The sequence below is a fragment of the Vulpes vulpes genome, chromosome 8, assembly GCF_048418805.1.
Source record: "Vulpes vulpes isolate BD-2025 chromosome 8, VulVul3, whole genome shotgun sequence".
Classification (NCBI taxonomy): Eukaryota; Metazoa; Chordata; class Mammalia; order Carnivora; family Canidae; genus Vulpes; species Vulpes vulpes.
In genome coordinates this window covers 82,535,414-82,553,486 of record NC_132787.1, presented here as the reverse complement: position 1 = coordinate 82,553,486, position 18,073 = coordinate 82,535,414, and the positions used below count along the sequence as shown (strand labels likewise).

The following is an 18,073-nucleotide window of genomic DNA, read 5'->3' as shown; positions in this document are numbered from 1 at the left end:
TTAAAAGCATCTATTCATTGGGTATGTGAATAGCTCATCTGTCTGCCTCTGTAGATGGATTCATCTACCTCTGTGATGTAATAAGGGAAGAGAAGGATCAGTGTGGAGCTCTGAAGCAGTTTTCAACTCCACTAGGGATGATCCAAGAGAGGAGAGGACATTTGAACTTTCTTCCTGTCATTTATTTATGCCACCACTACCTATTATCCGCTGTATGCTAAGCACTAGGGATAGAAAATACTAAGACATAGCGCCTGTTCTCAAATAGGTTAGCAGTCGATTTTCATGACTTGTGGCTTCCATATTTGCAAGCAAATTCTCACTGTACTTCTATAGCCATCTGCAGACTACCATAGCATCGGGGTGGGATTTGAGTTGCTTGACATATGGTCCCAGCCAAGGTCAAACAAGACAAAGCTCTGCCTTCTTGTTTCAGCTGCCATACTGTAAATTCCTTGTTGCAATCTATTTAATGCCACATTTTTCATATGTTTGTGCTTTTTATTGGTGATTTCACTATTTTAAATGGCCCCCAAGTATAGTGCTGAAATGCTCACTAATGTTCTAAGCACAAGAAGGCTATGATGTACTTGAAATTACGACTCTTCAGTAAGTTTCCTTCAGGCATGAGTTCAGTATTAATGAACCAATGATTCGATACTTTCAGAAAAAGAAAGAGGAAAATCACTGATCTGTATGTGATTCTGCTCCGAAAAGTGCTAAAGTAATGACTAGAATGCCTGATGAAGCTATGGAAAAGTAGTTGAACTTATGAATTCATGAAGTGACAACTGATGTGAAAAAAACCCGAAAAACATAATGGACAGCATTGTGAGGCTTAAAAGCCAAAGAATTTATAGTAACATTACCCAGGGTCAGAAAGCTGTTAAACCCTTCTCAGCTGGTATTTCATTAGACAGAAATATTACATGTAATTAATTATTTTTAAATAATTAATTTTTAAAACATTAAATTAGATGTCTTCCAACAGAAATGGACATTAAACAAGTTTATATATCGATCTACTGCGGAAAATGTTGGACCAGAGGAGCACAGGACCCTAAGCCAGTATCTCCCCTAGGAGCAATGGCTCAGTATTTGCTCATATGAAGTTTGCAGCAACTTTATAGAACATAACTACTGCAAATAAGGAGACCTGGCTGTATATATAGTATGGGGAAGAGACAGGTAATCGATTGCTCTGCAAAGGGATCAATAATAAGGCAGCCTCCTGAGAAGCATTCCAGGGGATGCCACAGATGTGATGAAGCAACTAAATTCTACATTTAAATACATTTTTTTTCTGGAAAAACTTTTGGAAGAAAATTTTATATTTTTGCTTTTTAAATTATTTATGTATAAGCAACACCTTATGATTAGCTATGATTTCTTCACAACCATCAGACATTCTCAGGAAATCTTGCAAGGGAGAAAATCCAGCCCACAAATCATTTTCAAATGTATTAAACTTTTAAGAGTTTAAAATTTTGCAATTAATGAAGTATGTATTGTGTTATGTTTGGTAGACAATTATATAGTTGTCAATACTGATTTTGCAATTTTTCATTTTATAGCCAATAATATTTTGTTTGTTTTGGCTCGATTCATATTTTATTTTTCAGGTCTTGAGAAAGTTCATTTTCCTTGGTCACCAAGGGAAGATCAAGACTTTGGGAACTCTGAAGCTTATGCAATAACCCTTTTAAGAAAAAGAGTACAAAATTAGGCCCCTTGGAAGAGGTATTATTAGCTCCCACATTAATTTGCCTCTGATCAGCATGACAGCCTATTGAATAAAAGGTCCTCTGCAGAGGCTGCTCTGGGTACAGAAAGACCAGGTAGGAAGCTATAGCAATAGTTCAAGATAGTAAAGCTCAAAGTCCAAACTTGAGGATAGAAAGGATGGGAGAGAGACAAGAGATATTTAAGAGGTTGGTCTGACAGGCATTTGGCAAAGAGGGTATGTCAGAAGGTGTCCAGAATGCATTCTGCTGGGCTGAGTCAGAAGAGGGAATACAGAGGGGCATATGGGTGGTGGTATAGAGCAGATTTTTAAGGTGCTGTGGTGTGCAAGGTGCTGTGGGTAGAGAAGCAGAGTCAAGTGTGGAGACTGTCTGCTGGGCAGGGGGCAGGTGGCAGGGAGCAGGAGCTCGAGGGTGAGCAGTTTGGGTTTCCCAGATGAGGAGATTGATGAGCAAGAACACAAAGCTAAGAAACCAGGAAATAGTGAGACACGAAGACAGCACCATATGAACGTTATGGGTTGGAATTAAATTATGGATGGGCTTTTGAAAGCCAAAATAGGAGGTTTTACAATGAGAGCCTCTGATGATTTTTGAGCAGAGGTATTTTCCACGCAGAGCTGAACATGAGGAAGAGGGTTTATTTTTTAGCAGATATGCGTACAGTTGGCTTTGCAGAGACCAAATAGAGACTCTCATCATAGAAACAGCAAGAAGCAGAGTGTATGAGCTCGGAGGGTCCCTGCAGACATTTGGAGGAGGGAGAAAGGCAAATCCTGCATGGAGGAGCCTCCAGGACTTTACAGACAGGACTCACAGGCCCTGTGATGAGCAAGTAAAGGTGGAGCCCAGGGTTTGAGCCTTGATGGCAAGGGGGCAAGTTCAGCATTCACTGCAGCAGATCTGTAAAAAGCATAAACCCAGAAGCCCTTGAGCCTAGAGGGAACGGAAAGCACAACCTGCACAGGGGCTGGGTGACCGCAGCTCAGGTGGGCCAGGCTTCACACCGCACACGGGTTGAGAGTCACCCACGTTCGCCCATTCTGCGGTTTGCTTCGTCATTGTTGTTGTTTGTTTTCATTTAATCCTTTTCATCTGGTGGCATTTCAGCTGGCTGGGTTTGGCGCCAACACCCATCTCCCTGAGCTTCCTTGAAATTTGCTTGTGTTCCCCGAAGGGAGCCGGTCCTCCTGGTTTCCTCTCACAGAGATAAGCCTGCCTTCGGGGCACTTGGCTTGGGTTTCGGCTAAGGACCAGCCTGTGTCACTGGAGGACAGAGGGTCACACTACCAGCCTCCAGGAGTTCTTCCCAGAGATCACCTTGAGATAGTGAGAAAAGTTGGAAAACAGGTATAGAGCAGGGAAGGGAAGTGGGGTGAGGCAGAGGATGACTCCTGTCTGTCCTAGAGAAGCTACATCCCCCAAAGAGCATGCTAAGAATCTACTGTAAGTCACCTTGGATTCCCACCTCAACTGCCTAAAGCTGTTTCTCCCAAGACCTATTCCTGCTGTGTTTGTGGAAAGGCTACTTTTAAAAGTCTTTTCCCTAAAAAAAAAAAAAAAAAGTGGGGGGCATCTGAGTTATTCAGTCAATTAAGCAGCCAAATCTCAATCTCAACTCAGGTCTTGAGTTCAAGCTCCACATTGGGCTCCACACAGGGTGTGGGTCTACTTTAAAAAGGGGGGGGCTCTACCTCCCCTTGAAGGCTTAATAACCTGTAGGTATGACCTGCTACATAATTTGCAAAGCCCTATTTTCAAAAATTAAGGATTTCAAGAAGGCAGCATCAGAGCACGGTACCAAGTGCAGGCTCTTCTGGAGTGCCTGGTCCCATGTGACCCTAGAGGTCACACTCACTTGAAACCTGGCCAATGGCTAAGTGTCAGTGCTTTGTGAGATGTATTTTTACTGTGCATCCTCACTTAATCATGGGTGTGGGAGTGCACACCCACCCAACAGGGAGCCCCCCTTCTGCCCAGCCCCCTTTCCACCTAGTCATAAAACATTCACACCCTCTGCTCAGCTGCTGCTGCCCAGCTTACCTGCAGAGGCTCCTCTCTAGAGAAGGATTCTCATTCTGGTTCTCTACTTAATTTACTCCATCTCCTCTCCAGCTGACCTTTTGGTTAATAGAAGTTAACCTTTTGGATAAGATTTGAATATTCTCACCCAGTTACAGGAACCATAAAATGAAAAAATGAGGGGATGTCTTCTCCTGGATGCCACAGTTAAGATGCAATTCCAGTGTAGGGGTAACACAGGGAGTGGCTATTAGCTGGGGTTTTCTCCCTGGAGAGGAGGGTCTGGGGCAGCCTAGGGACATCCTGACATTTGCAAAATCCTACTTGACAATCGTCTTGTTTTTTAGCAGTATGAATGTTGCAATCTTTGCTTTTACCTAGTTAAGGAAACTGAAGCCCAGAGAAGTTAAGTGACTTCCCAAGGTCACACAGCAAGAAGGCAGCACAATCAAAACTAGAACCCTGAGTCCTAGATCAGACCACTTTTCTCTACACACACTGAGGAGGACCCCAGTCCATCTCACTGTTACTTCTGTCTATAGTGGGGCATTTTATAAAATACAGCTTAAGGCTTTGAAGCAGCTTCCATTCTATTTATATGTAAAAGAATCAACTTGATTTCTGCTTTCCTCTAAATATAATAAATTTCCAGTAATTTTTAATTCTCATTCTCACTCTTCAGAGACAACCCTGCTGCCCAATTTAATCTCAGGACTCATATGAATTCCCGGGATCTGAAGACTGCCATAGAGAAAATCACCCAGAGAGGAGGGCTTTCTAATGCAGGTATGCGATCTGAATTCAGATCATTCTATTTTGTTTCCACAGTTCTCCTCTGTGTGATTGTCTTCTAATATCCTATATAGGAGGAGGAAAAAATAGTGATAAGCCATCAAGATATGACTCACATAATATCTGTAACTTTTCCAAAGTATCATCATAGATTCAGGGGCAAGAATCATTATTACACGTATTCTGGAGAGCTCCAGAATGCCTAGTTCCTTGAGTCAGCAGCTTTCTTCCGGACAAGCAGGACTACTATTATAACTGTTTCCTGATTGGCTGACAAATTATCAACTATGTAACATTAAATGTTATAACCAATTCCATTCAGAAAGCTCCGCAGCACCCCTTGGGGGTCTTCTTCCAGTGAGCTCCTGTTACAGTGATGACTCTACAAAGAGAAACAGGTTCTTTGTTTCAAGCAGAGTCTCCTGAGATGTCTGACTGAGCCTTGGTGGCTGGGAGGTGGGGTGGCAGGTTTACAAGAAGTCTAAGTCTGGCCCAAATTCAGTTCGGTTAGTGAAAAATGCTAACCAAACTTGGCCGAGTCACTGCTATCCCAGATTCCAAATCAATATCACGTCATTGCAAATATGGTGGAGTTGATTTCTGATTTGTTTTCAATTGAATACTTAGATCGGTGACATTCCAGTAATGTATCATGGAATAAAACTTTGAAACTTCAGAAGACACCCTAGATCCTTGATGGGATTAGAGTGTTATCTTAATAAAATTACATACCTTTTTCAGGAGATAACGTGTTCTGTCTCTGCCCTGTACTGATCAGGCTTTGGCTCAGAGAACAGGATCCATTTTAGCTGGTTTAAGTGGAAAGGGATTTATTCCTAGGTACTAAACTGTTTTGAGGATAGCCTAAAGGGCTGAAGAAACTAGCTCAAGGCTGAACTTTGAGAGATGACTTCTGACGGTCTCCTGCAGAACACAGACCTCCAAGGAGCTACTGTGTCTTCCAAGATCAGGAAATTGCATTCTCAATTCTGCCAGCAGAGCCTCCTGGGAGATCTGATCAGCCAGGAAGCCACTACACTCAAGAAACTTCTGCTACAGCAGTCAACCCCAAAACCAGGCCTTACATGCTCCATTCACACCCACAAAACACATGTTCTGCATGCTCCGACTTCATTAGCAACAAAACTAGAGACCAGGCATAGATTCTTCTAGCACCACCCAGAGAAGTCAAGTACCTACAGGTGCTCATCAGTAGAAATAGGAGAGTCAAAAATATGGTTTCTTCCTTATTTCCATCTTCTAAATCTCATGTGTGTGCACTGATTCATGAAATTAGCACAAATCCAGGGCTATAGCTGCAAGGGAGTCTCAACAATGTAGTTTTCAGATTTTTAGCCTCAGCTTTCAAGACTTGCTGGAAGGTGGATGGGGTATGGGTTAAGCACTAATGGACCATGTCCTCCAAATTTGAGATTGGATGAAGCCAGAGGTGTGCTCTGTTTACAAGCATCTAACATTTAGCTAGATGGGACTGCTGGGTGCTTTGGGCCTTCAAGGACATTATTCCTTGGCCATGAAGACAGTTCTCAGCAATGAAGAGTCCCTCTTAGCTGTTGTGCTCTATGCAGCCAGATCATACAGGCCTCCGCAACATTTCTCCAGTTCCTACATATGTAACTATTTGAACTCTTCATTTAATGGGTAAGATTACAGTAGCCAGTGGAGCCAGGATCCTGGCCAAAACCAAAAAGCATGGAGTATAATGACATTAATCCTAAAGACTTAAGATGGTTGTTCTTAACTTTTATTTAGATTGAGAACCCCTTTGAGAATCTCCTGAAAGCTATCCTCCTACCCAACTAAATACTTAGGGACACAAACTATGGTGTATCATGTCAGGGGATTTGTGGAGACACACCCCCAATGTCCCACAAGGGTCCAGAGAGCCTGGGTAAAGAGCCCTGCCTTATTATATACAGTCATGCTAACTCTACAGTGACCTGGTCATTCCAATTTGTCCAGGAGCATATGGGGCTTCCAGCACTTAACCTGGGAGAGTCCCAGTAAACTGGGACAACTTGACTGAAAAATTTCTGAGGTCCTGGACAATGTGAAACAAGTGCTTTGGGAAGCCATGGTGGCAGCTCTGTTATATACCCCCAGCTGTGGCTTTCAGGTGAAATGGAAATCTGGAGACCCACCAGGGTCCCCATGGCCAGGGCTAGAACACAGTCCTCAGTTCTCAGTGGTACAGTACTTCCTGGGCCAGCCAGACCCATGCCCCTCACCTAGAACTGGACAGAAGACATCATGGTACCTGGAACACAGCCTTCCACCCCCAGCGGCTCGTGGTGCACTAGGTTGGCGAACCCCCAGCTGGAGGCAGGAAAGAGGCTCCTGCCCCACCAGGCCAACCCCTCCCAGACAGAACTTTGTGTGCTTCCAGCACCCACACAAAGAAGAGACCCTCTTACTCTCATGGAAGTCTTTCTCATGTTTGCTGGTCCCTAAATTTTTTTTTTTAATAACAGAGATTTAGAAGTGAAAGACTTAAAGTGAAATGAGAGAGGGAAGCAGGTGGTGGTGATGGTTTTACAACATTGTGAATTTGCTTAAAACCCCTGAACTATACACCTCAGAATAGTTAATGTGGTTAAAAAGAGGGAAAAACAAACACATGAAGGGAGGGCAGGAGTGGGTTTTTCTGACCCTCTGGAAGCCACTGGGATCTTGCCTGTATTTCCAATCTGTGTGATCACTGTCACTCCAACCACAAGTTCTCTGTTTCTTCCAGGCCGGGCCATCTCCTATGTGACCAAGAACTTCTTTTCCAAGGCTAATGGGAACAGAGGCGGGGCTCCCAATGTGGCCGTGGTGATTGTGGACGGCTGGCCCACAGACAAGGTGGAGGAGGCTTCGAGGTTCGCAAGAGAGTCAGGAATCAACATTTTCTTCATCACCATCGAAGGTGCCACTGAGAATGAGAAGCAGTACGTGACAGAGCCCAACTTCTCGAATAAGGTATGGAACTGCCCCCAGGGACCCACCCGAAGTCCACATCCACTGTCTTTTGCACCCTGTAAACAGCCATCAAGACTGTTCTCATTCCTTCAAACAAGCGTGGAGCTCACTTCTAGGCAGGGAAGCCTCCAGTGAAGGGCTAGTAAGTCTGGAACCTGGAATTACTTTCTCAGGGCAAGACCCCTCACTGACCCTGTGGACTGAGCAATAGTACCTTGGGAGGAGGGGTGTCCCCGAGGTCTCAGATAGAGGCTCCCCAGGCTCCCCGCACAGCCCCAGGGAACCTCCACCAGACGGCCCAGGAGGGCTTCACATGAGCATGCACATGGGCACACATGTACTTGCTTACCCACGTGTGCATGCATGTGCACACACACACACACACAACCAATTAAACAACCTGATAAACAAGAAAAGGAAGACATTGGATCAGGTCAGGGAGATCAGGTTTTCAACCCCTGCTCCTGGGTTCTGTGGAGAGCTAGCAGCAGATAGAGGCAAGACAGATAGGGATCCAGGCCTCTGAACCCACTCCACCAGAGCAGCTCACCTTTTTGTACATTTTACACAGTGGGACTCCACACAAACCTGCCTCCAAAGAGAAGGCCCCAGCTTGAAAAAGAAAGGAAGGGAGGAAGGAAGAGAAGAAGGGGAATGCCTTGTACTAGCTTGTCCTTGATGCCCTTCCAGTTTTAATCGTCTGTGTTCCGAGAGGGCTCAACCTCCTGCACCGTAGCACGCTGCTGACCACTTCATCATCCGTGAAATTCTCATCTCCTTTGACTTCCAGGACACAGTGTGCCTCTTATTTCATTTTTTCTCTCCTCTTTCCCTACTTGTACCCTAAATGTAGACTTCCCCAGACTCATTCTTGGCCCTCTCCTCCTCTCTCACTAGACTCTATTCCCCTGGAGTCCATCCCAGGCCGCAGCTTCCATCTTCACTCACAAGCAATAGACACCTCATCCTGTGCCCATCCCTGGGCTCTCCCAAGCTCTGTAGCCATCTGTTTCCAACCAATTGTTTTTCTCCACCTGATGTCCTGAAGAACCTTAAATCCTACATGTAAAAATCTAAGTGCATCCTCTTTCCCACCAAATCCACTCCTCCTCTGGACTGTACGAGAATGGCCCCGCGCTGTCCCAGAGGTGCAGAGTCATCCCAGGATGCCTCATCAGCTCCCAGTGCCACCTCCCTAGGTCAAGCTAGCATTCTACCTCTGGTCTCTCTCCCTCTTGGGGCTCCTCAGTTTAGTGTAAATTTCACAGTGAAGCCCGCTCATGTTTATGATGGCTTTTCTAGTCCCATGGGGTCCCTGCTCCAAACCCTTCATCATCCCCCATCACTCTTGAGGCCTTCTGGAGTGTGGTCCTGCCCCACCTCTGCAGCCTGCTGTCCCCTGCCCACACCCAACACCACCATCCTCTCCATCCGCAACCACAACTAGTGCCTGATGGGACTCCCTCTGCTCCATCCAGTGGCTAGAACTCAGTTCAGCCTAGATACTCATCTCAAATACCACCGAGTCCATGGAAAGATTTATAACCCCCTTTTAGGTTTTACAAACAAATCAAACATATTTCCTAAGACATTTTAAAATCATTTCTTGTTTTAAAATAAATTATTATTTCTACCACTTTATCTCTAGTCACCAGGTCTCTGTGACTGTCCCCATGACCCCCAGAGAGACAGCAGCAAGGAGAAAACACTCCACTTTAGGAACATAGGCCAGGTCCCTTCCAGGAGCACACAGGCTCAATGTTTATTTGCAGCTGCCTTAAGTTTTTTCTGGAACAAACTTGGGCACAAGTCAATAAACATTCATTTGTCTGGAGGCAGGCTCGTCTGGAGGCAGGGTCATCTGGAGGACGGAGCTTGGGTTTTGAAAGCAGAGAGATCTGTGTTCCAGTCTCAGGGACTCAGGATATCCCTTCACAGCTGGCCTTCAGTCTGTTCCTTCATGAAGGAGGGTTACATCCACTTCATAGGGTTAGGGTGGGGGTTTATGAAAGAATCTCTCCAAGAACTTCTAGTGTGACTCCTGACATATGTGTGGGACCCCTTGTTGCTGGGCACAGGCCTGCTCTGGAAACACTTCTTTAGCTATTTCTCATGTGTCTTGTTTTCCTGATCAAAACAAAAACTTTCCTTAATCCGCTCGTACGGTGGTGCCCACCAGTGCCAATCTTCCGGCCGGCTGCCAGTACAAATGAACCGAGGGGCCCAGAGAAGCATAAACAGGAAGCCAAAACCAGTGATTCACCTCTCTCTAAGGATTGGCTTAACCAATGGCTCTGCCCTAACGCAGAGACCCAGCTGAGGGAGTAGGACTGAGTCCAGGGGGCAGTTGGGGAATCATTGCCCCAGTGAGCACCCGACTGGGTGGATGGAAGTCGAAAAAGAGCTGTAGGAAGATGAGTGCAAAAATCCAAGAGTCTGTTGCTTCTTTCTGCACCTGCCCCGGTGATGAGGGTAACAGTGATAGACTGGGGCATCCGACACCCTCCCCCTGTCTTCCAGGCTGTGTGCAGGACAAACGGCTTCTACTCGCTCAACGTGCAGAGCTGGTTCAGCCTCCACAAGACCGTGCAGCCACTGGTGAAGCGGGTCTGTGACACCGACCGCTTGGCCTGCAGCAAGACGTGCCTGAACTCCGCCGACATCGGCTTCGTCATCGACGGCTCCAGCAGCGTGGGGACGGGCAACTTCCGCACCGTTCTCCAGTTTGTGGCCAACCTCAGCAAGGAGTTTGAGATTTCAGACATAGACACGCGAATCGGGGCGGTGCAGTACACCTACGAGCAGCGGCTGGAGTTTGGATTTGAGGATTACAATACCAAGTCCGACATCCTCAATGCCATCAAGAGGGTGGGATACTGGAGTGGTGGCACCAGCACGGGGGCTGCCATCAACTATGCCCTGGAGCAGCTCTTCAAGAAGTCCAAGCCCAACAAGAGGAAGTTAATGATCCTCATCACTGATGGGAGGTCCTATGATGATGTCCGAATACCAGCCATGGTCGCCCATCACAAGGGTAAGCTGGTCCCCCTGACCAGTCCAGTGCTGAGCATCTCCGGGGCATGGTGGGCCAGTGGCACAAGGAAGGGGCTGGTTTGTGAGGCACTGGTTTTGTCTACCGCTTAATGAAATGCTCAAACTCGTAGGGAACACATTAGGGGTGGTGTTAAACACTACCGGCCTCTCTGAGCAGCAAAGGAAAAAGGCAGGGAGCCCCAAGGCGGTTTCCAAAGTGTCATGGCGAACCCCAGGCCTACAGATGACTAGGACCAGTAACCCTCTCTTTACATCCAACACTCTGAGGCCTTACACACGGAGGTGTGACACACTAAAAAGGAATTTGACTCATTATTTTAAGCTCCCCTGAAGACCACCAAATTGTGTTTGAAATTTGAAGAAAAGTAGTGTTTTAAAAACAAAGTACTACTACTTATTATTTTTATTCATGAGAGACATAGAGAGAGAGGCAGAGACACAGGCAGAGGGAGAAGCCAGCTCCCCATGGGGAAGCCTGATGTGAGATTCATCCCGAGACCCCGGGATCACAACCTGAGCCAAAGGCAAATGCTCAACCACTGAGCCACCCAGGTGCCCCCAAGACTACTGTTTGTAAGCAACTGCTAGCCAGATGTTGGAGGTTTTGAGGAGATCTCAAAGAAATTTTCATCCAAAATATTTATAGAGATACTTCCAAATAAAGATTTGTAAGAGGGCAACAGACATTTAAAACCATGAAAAATAGCAAAATGTTTTTGTAAATGTTTAGAAACTTAGCCACATTAATGCCTTTTCCACATAATCAGTGTTTAATCACCGTTTTCAAAAGTACCATAAAATATCATGAAAATACCAACCTGAAGAAAGCCCCCAAGTGATAGTAATAATAGTAATGATAATAAAAGTAAAATAAGTTGTCAGTGAACACCAAAGACCCAGAGATAAGTGCTAGTGTACAAGACTCACTTCTGTGCCTGCATTCGGTTGTTAGCTTGCAGGATTTTTGGTCTTCTTTAAAGCTGCTTCTAATCCTTCCCTAAACAAGGAGAGGCAAAACAAATAAGCCTCAGTGAACCAGCAGTTCTCCCTTCTGGAAACCAAAGTACCAGACACCAGGCTCAAGCAGTGATTTACCCTTGTAGAGCCCGTGGGGGGTACTCACGTGGCGAGATGGTGGATGGCCTGAGCGCCTGCAGACACGGCAGCCCTTGAGCTCATGTCAGCAGAGTGAAGATGGTTTCAGGCTCAGGAGCAACCTACTCAAAATTCTAAAGGGAGTGGGCAGAGCCAGGTGGGCCAGCTTTGACTACAAGCCCAGGGCTCTCCTGTTACCTCCAAACATCTGTCTCCGGCTCACATTCAGCTCCACTCTTACTTATTTTTTTAAGTCGACCTCCTTTGGGCCTCACCCAAAGGATATCCTTGGCATCCTCATTAGGAGAAGAGAAGATTGAGGGAGATGTTCTGGGAAGCTTTAAAGGGCTAGGAGCAATAGATGCAAATTATATGGCGACAGTCAGCTTTGTGTCCCTAGGAGTGTCCAGGCCAGGTCTGGGTGACCATCTGTTGGAATTGCCAGTAGAAGGTTCTCTACAAGAGTGGACTCCAGGATCTGAAAAGCTAAATTTCTAATACTGTTTGAGTTGTCTTTATTGGGGAGCAGCCTTTCAATCTTTGTGCAAAAACAAAGGCTTAGTCAATTTAAGCCATGCTCTGCAGCAAATCTGTTCCCACTGCCAGCATTTTTAAGCCCATTGGCAGCATTTTTAAGCCCAATGTTCGTAGACAACAACATAGACATATTCAGAGAGAAGACACCGGAGAGGTTAAGAGAAGGGCCTGGCAGCTTAAATGCAGCTTAATGAGCCACAGCTGAAGAACAGCATAGGCCAGAACTATGTGAGGTGTGGATGGCTCTCCAATCAGCAAAACAAGACACTGGGAAGATGCTGGAGATGGTGGCATGGGCTGCCGTGGGTGGCTAGGCAGAAAGGCCACACCCTGGCTCCTTCCTCTGTTTCATGGCCATGTAGCTGACCCTACTCTGCCAGCCTGGAGGTGGCATAGGAACAGGCTATTGTACAGCAAGGTTAAGCTCCTGCTGACCAGTTGCCCCCAACCCCAGTCAAGAACCATCCACCAGACAGTCTCCTGGTTTCCCCACTGAGAATAGATGCCTAGTCTCTGAGTCTGTCCTTTCCTCCCTGGGGCTTCTTGCACCCCACTGCAGTCCTACACCTGTAATCCCCTTGTACACTTTCCCATTTGCATCTAGACATGTTTGGATCCCTCCCTAAAAAAGCAAAAACAAACTCTGACATCATGTTCTGCTCCACTTCCCACCTACCTCCTTCCCTAATAGCCAAACTTTCAGAAAGGGTTAGCCCTATGTGCTATGCCCACATCCTCATTTCTTTTTCACTCTCAACTCACAGAAACTCATTTGGTTTCCGTGGCATCCACATTCCTGAAATTGCTCTTACCAAGCTACCAATGTCTTGGTTTTTCTAAACCCAACGAGCACTTTTTTATTTTAATCTCTTGTGACCTCCCTGCAACATTCAACCTTGTTGATCACTCCCTTACCTTGAAAACCTTTCTTCACATCAGTGATGGAGCAGATGCTAGGTCACCATCTCTCTGGGCCCTTGTGCAAGGGCTTCTATGCTGGAAATGACATTGCATTTTATAGCTTGTAAAGTCAACTTCAAGCCTTAAATAATTCAATTCCACTGTTTTAGTGAAGAAGATCTTGACCTGACTTTTGATTCATTTAAAACTGAGGGGAGGGGTGCCTGGATGGCACAGTTGGTTAAGCATTCAACTCTTGGTTTCAGCTCAGGTCATGACCTCTGGGTCAGTAGCTCAAGCCCCACATTGGGCTCCATGCTCAGCACGGAATCTGCTTAGAGTTTCTGTCTGCCTCTCCCTTTGCCCCCCCAACCCCCAGCTAAAATGAATAAGTCTTTAAAAATAATACTAAAATAAAATAATACAATAAAATAAAACTGAGGGGAGCCTGGTTGGCTCAGTCAGAGAAGCATGAGACTCTTGATCTCGGGGTTGTGAGTTTGAGCCCTACATCGGGTGTGGAGATTCCTTAAAAAAATAAAATAAAATCTTTAAAACAAATAAATAAATAAATGAAACTGAGATTTTGTTTGGCTTTACACACAGGTAGAGCAGGCATGTACTATGTGATGGCATCAAGTTTTACTTGTCCCAAAATAATATCACCTCTATTGCCCCTGAACAAGAAAATCTTATATATTTACTCCATTTTGCCTGGGTTTTTTTCCTCCCAAAGATCATAAACTCCTATGAGATAACAACTATATCAATTCTGTTACTGTTGGCATATAGCAGATGTTTATGCTTTGGGGAATATTTCTGATTTTGAATTTGTTTGCATTCCAACACAATAGCCGACAGAACAACAGAAAGGCAAGGGTTCATTAGCAGTACCTCTTCTTGGGCACATTTGCTTCATCTAAACTTTGTCCCCACAGGAGTGATCACCTATGCAATAGGTGTTGCATGGGCTGCACAGGACGAGCTGGAAGTCATCGCCACTCACCCTGCCAACGACCACTCTTTCTTTGTAGATGAGTTTGACCACCTGTACAAATTTGTTCCCAAGGTCATCCAGAGCATTTGCACAGAGTTCAACTCACAGCCTCGGAACTGAATTCAGAGCAGGTAAAGCACCAGTAAATGCTGCTTTCCCAACGGGCTCTGGTGCAACCCCCAATGCTTTATGGGGCAGCAGGTCATGTAGGGCTTGGAGAACGGATGTGCTATTATTATTCTCTGCCAGTGTGGTTTTGCATGCTTCAAGAATTGAGGTGAGGAAGATGATCATAAGTTTATAGAATGAGGCTAAATGATACATCATTTTGAGGGTGCTGGGGATTTACATTTTGACAATTGTTTTCAAAGTAAATGTTCAGACTAGGGTGCAGAACTTATGACAGGCTTAACTAGAGTTTTGGTGAGGTTTTTTCCATTTTTACTTCTAATTAGGATTCTGTAATCCTCAACAAATTTCCCTTTTACTATGGCAGTATAGGAATTGCTTAATTAAGTATTTTAAAGGGTTACATGCAATCATTCTGACTGTGTCAGGGAGAGATGGAGAGTGTTCACAGGGTTTGTGTCAGGACCGCTCTCCACTCTTCTCATTCCCAGAGCACCTGCTACGCACTCACTCCCAGCCCACAGTAACAACACAACCATGGGCATGCAGATAAAATGTGGCAGCAGCATAGCCACTCCTGATTTACCTCCTCTTCTCTATTATCTGATTCACTGTATACTGCATCCTATAGCTTTAGGAGCAGTTGAGGAACGGCCCTGGAGGACTAAGGTGATCTGGCCCAATAGCAGTGCATGAGGCTGCTGCTCTTAGCCCAAGCTGCAAACTTAGAATCTCTTGGGAGACTATGATGCTGGTTCCCAGGCCCCATTCCAATAGCTATGGAATCTGGATCTATGGGGCTGAAGCCTGAGCAGTGGCATGTTTGAAGAGCTATCTGGTAACATTGCTGTGCTGCCATGGATGGAGAACCACTGAGCTACTTCTGAGCGGTCAGCATGATAGAGGTTTCCTGGGAGAGCCCCTGTTTATGCCTGTTGTCTTGGGTCCCACCCAGTGTTCGCATTTGTGCTGCATTTGTCATTTGTTAACCAGATGGTATCATTAATAGTTGCGTTACAATAAGCCAGGACGGGGTTTAGTTGAGCTCCACTTTTTATTTCCAGCTTCTGCCAAGGATTCATCTATTAGGATATGAAGTCTGTGTGTGATGGGGGAGTGTTCAAAATAATCATTAATAAAGATGACTTACTTAACAAATCATGTCTTGTAAAAATGTGTGTTAAAAGATGCTGCTATGAATGGAGGAAAAGAAATAATACCTGTGCTGATTCTTGGGACAAAATATTTATATAAGCAATTTGAAGATCTCATCCATTTAGCAGAATTTGCTTCAAGCTTACCAAATTTCTCAGTACCTGGAGAGTGTATAATCAACTCAGTCAAAAATATTGATGTCTACAGAGAAGAATCAATTAAAGGTGTCAGCAATTTCAAATTCACTAACCATAAATTTTACCTAAAAGCAACTGCCAACAAATTTGTTCAAAAACCTCAAAATACAAAAACTATTTTCAAAAAAGAAATTCTTTATAAAGATACCAGTGACACAACTGCTAGTGAGAGATTCAGCTAAGAAACTGAACTTAAATAAATATAAGGGAGAATTATTCTGCCTATGTTTTTGAATATGCAGAATCAAAAGTTTCAATGTCTCTTCAATGTATACATATAAGTTTTTTAATTTTTTGAAAGAAAATTTATTTTGAAAAATAGTTTTGGGGTTTTTTATTTTGCTTTTTTGTTTTTAGATTTTATTTATTTATTCATGAGAAACACAGAGAGAGAGGCAGAGATATAGGCAAAAGGGGGAAGTAGGACTCAGGGGATGCTCAACCCCTGAGCCACCAAGGTGCCCCATGGAAAATAGTTTTTGAATATAATGATTTTATAGGGGCCTTAACACAAAAGCCAATTTGTCATCAATACATAAATATTTCCAAAAATAATATAATCTTATTATTTTGGTGTCCTCTTTCATTAACAAAATTGTCCCAAGTGGGAAAATAAATTATATGGCTACTCTTGTTATAGGTATCATAGTTGTTGTTTTTTTAAGATTTTATTTATTTATTCATGAGAGAGAGGCAGAGACAAAGGCAGAGGGAGAAGCAGGCTCCATGCAGGGAGCCCAATGTTGGACTCCATCCCAGGTATCCAGGATCCCGTGGGCTGAAGGAGACGCTAAACCGCTGAGCCACCCCGGCAGCCCTAGGTATCTTAGTTTTAAAGATAAATGAAACCTCTCTAAATGGGTCCGTTGTCAGCAAATATTTGAGTGTGTGTGTGTGTGTGTGTGTGTAGGAAAGGAACATCAGAGGTGAGGTAGTCAAGGCACCTGGAGGCTGTGGTGTGGTGTCATCTGAGTTGTCTGAGCATCCGTTCAAGTCACCAAAGATGGCAATGGGAGTTGGGATGGAGAGAGCAGAAGTGAGCCAAGCTTCACCACCTTCAGTGAATGAGAAGTGATCCAGCTGGGAGGAAAACAACAGTGATAAGGTTGGATGGCTGAGGTCAGATCTTCAAGGGAGCTGGGGACTTTGTGGAAGGAAGGAGGGAGACTGGAAAGGGGGCAAGGAGCAGGCCTGTCCTCTCCCAATCCTAGGCCTGAATATCAATAGCCTCCCCTTGGAGGTTGCAGATGAGTGGGAGGCAAGAAAGGGCTGAAGCTTCTGGGAGCTCACTGGCAGCAGAGGGGAGTGCCCCACCATGCAGTGGGAAGGCTGACATGGGAGTGGGGCTGGATCAGATCAGAGTTGCACAGAGCAGTTTGGAGATAGGGGTCCTGGTGGTGATGGGTGACCTGGGAAGCTTGTATATAAATCCGCCTTACTCAAGCCAAACCATGCCTACCTAATACTGCTGGGGTAGAGCCAGAATCTGAATACTAGAAACAGAACCTTAGAGATGTCAAACTGTCCAATGGCAAAAAAGGAAAACCAGGCCAGTGGAAGGTCACGCAGATACAAAGGGACAGAACTACAATTCAGATCTCTGTCTTCCAGTTGACTCATTTGACTGCCTTTCGGTGGGGTCAGAACTCCCACCCCCGCCTCCATCCCTGTGTTACACACACACACCTGGGTCTGCCCTCTGCAGGCTCTGGATCAGCCTTTGCAAAGCATTCTGGTCCTGCAGACTCAGAGCCAATCTCCTAAGGCAATTCTAACTTTCATTCCATGGTCTCAGCAGAAAAGCTCCGCTGTGCCCTCTCTCCTCCAGGGCAACCCACATAAGCAGACAAGGAGCATTGGGCCAGCTTTTCTGTGTACACATGATGTCTAAACTCCACTTAAACTTAATTTTCCCAACTCTCAGGAGCCCTTTGAAAAAGTTTCTTTGCTAAAAGTTTCATAATAAGGCTCTGCTAAAAATGTCCAGCCAAACGGATAAGGTTGAGGGTTCAGGTATTTCTTATTTCTTTGGGCTCTTTAAACCCTTTTGAACAGGACAAAACCTTCATGAAGCAAGTTTTCCAGCAACAATCTCAAGGGTCTGGCATGGGTTTATAAAGAAGACAATGCTTCAGTGTGCAAGGACTTTCCAGCCTCACAGAGGAGTTTCCAACTAATAATGTTATTTTCTCCTCACAATCCTAAGAAAAGTTCTCCCCTTAGATTACCAACAAATAAATGTAGTAAGTAGGAAATATGCTTGAAAGCATGAATTCAATTACTTTGGAAGGAGGCATTTATTCAACTAATGCCTTTGAGGAATTCAGTCCAGTGGGAAACACCACCAAACGAACAACTAAAATCATGTCATTATTATCATGGGATCATGCACTAAGTGTGCATGGCTGGTGATTGTAAACAATCTCATGAGTAATAAAAATCATCCTAGTGCCTGACAGTTAATTTGCTGC

At 45.0% G+C, this 18,073-nt stretch overlaps 1 protein-coding gene across 2 annotated transcripts in view; it reads left to right on the top strand.

The window, feature by feature from the left end:
* The window catches only part of VIT (vitrin), a 101,455-nt gene extending 86,047 nt beyond the window's left edge, over positions 1 to 15,408 (top strand). For both annotated transcript variants that reach the window (XM_026018949.2, XM_026018950.2), the window contains 4 exons: positions 4,447 to 4,550; positions 7,312 to 7,538; positions 10,059 to 10,572; positions 14,063 to 15,408. In XM_026018949.2, coding sequence (XP_025874734.1) covers positions 4,447 to 4,550; positions 7,312 to 7,538; positions 10,059 to 10,572; positions 14,063 to 14,241 — 1,024 coding nt within the window. In that variant the 3' untranslated portion in view covers positions 14,242 to 15,408. The remainder of the gene's footprint in view (positions 1 to 4,446; positions 4,551 to 7,311; positions 7,539 to 10,058; positions 10,573 to 14,062) is intronic.
* Positions 15,409 to 18,073: the final 2,665 nt, after the last annotated feature.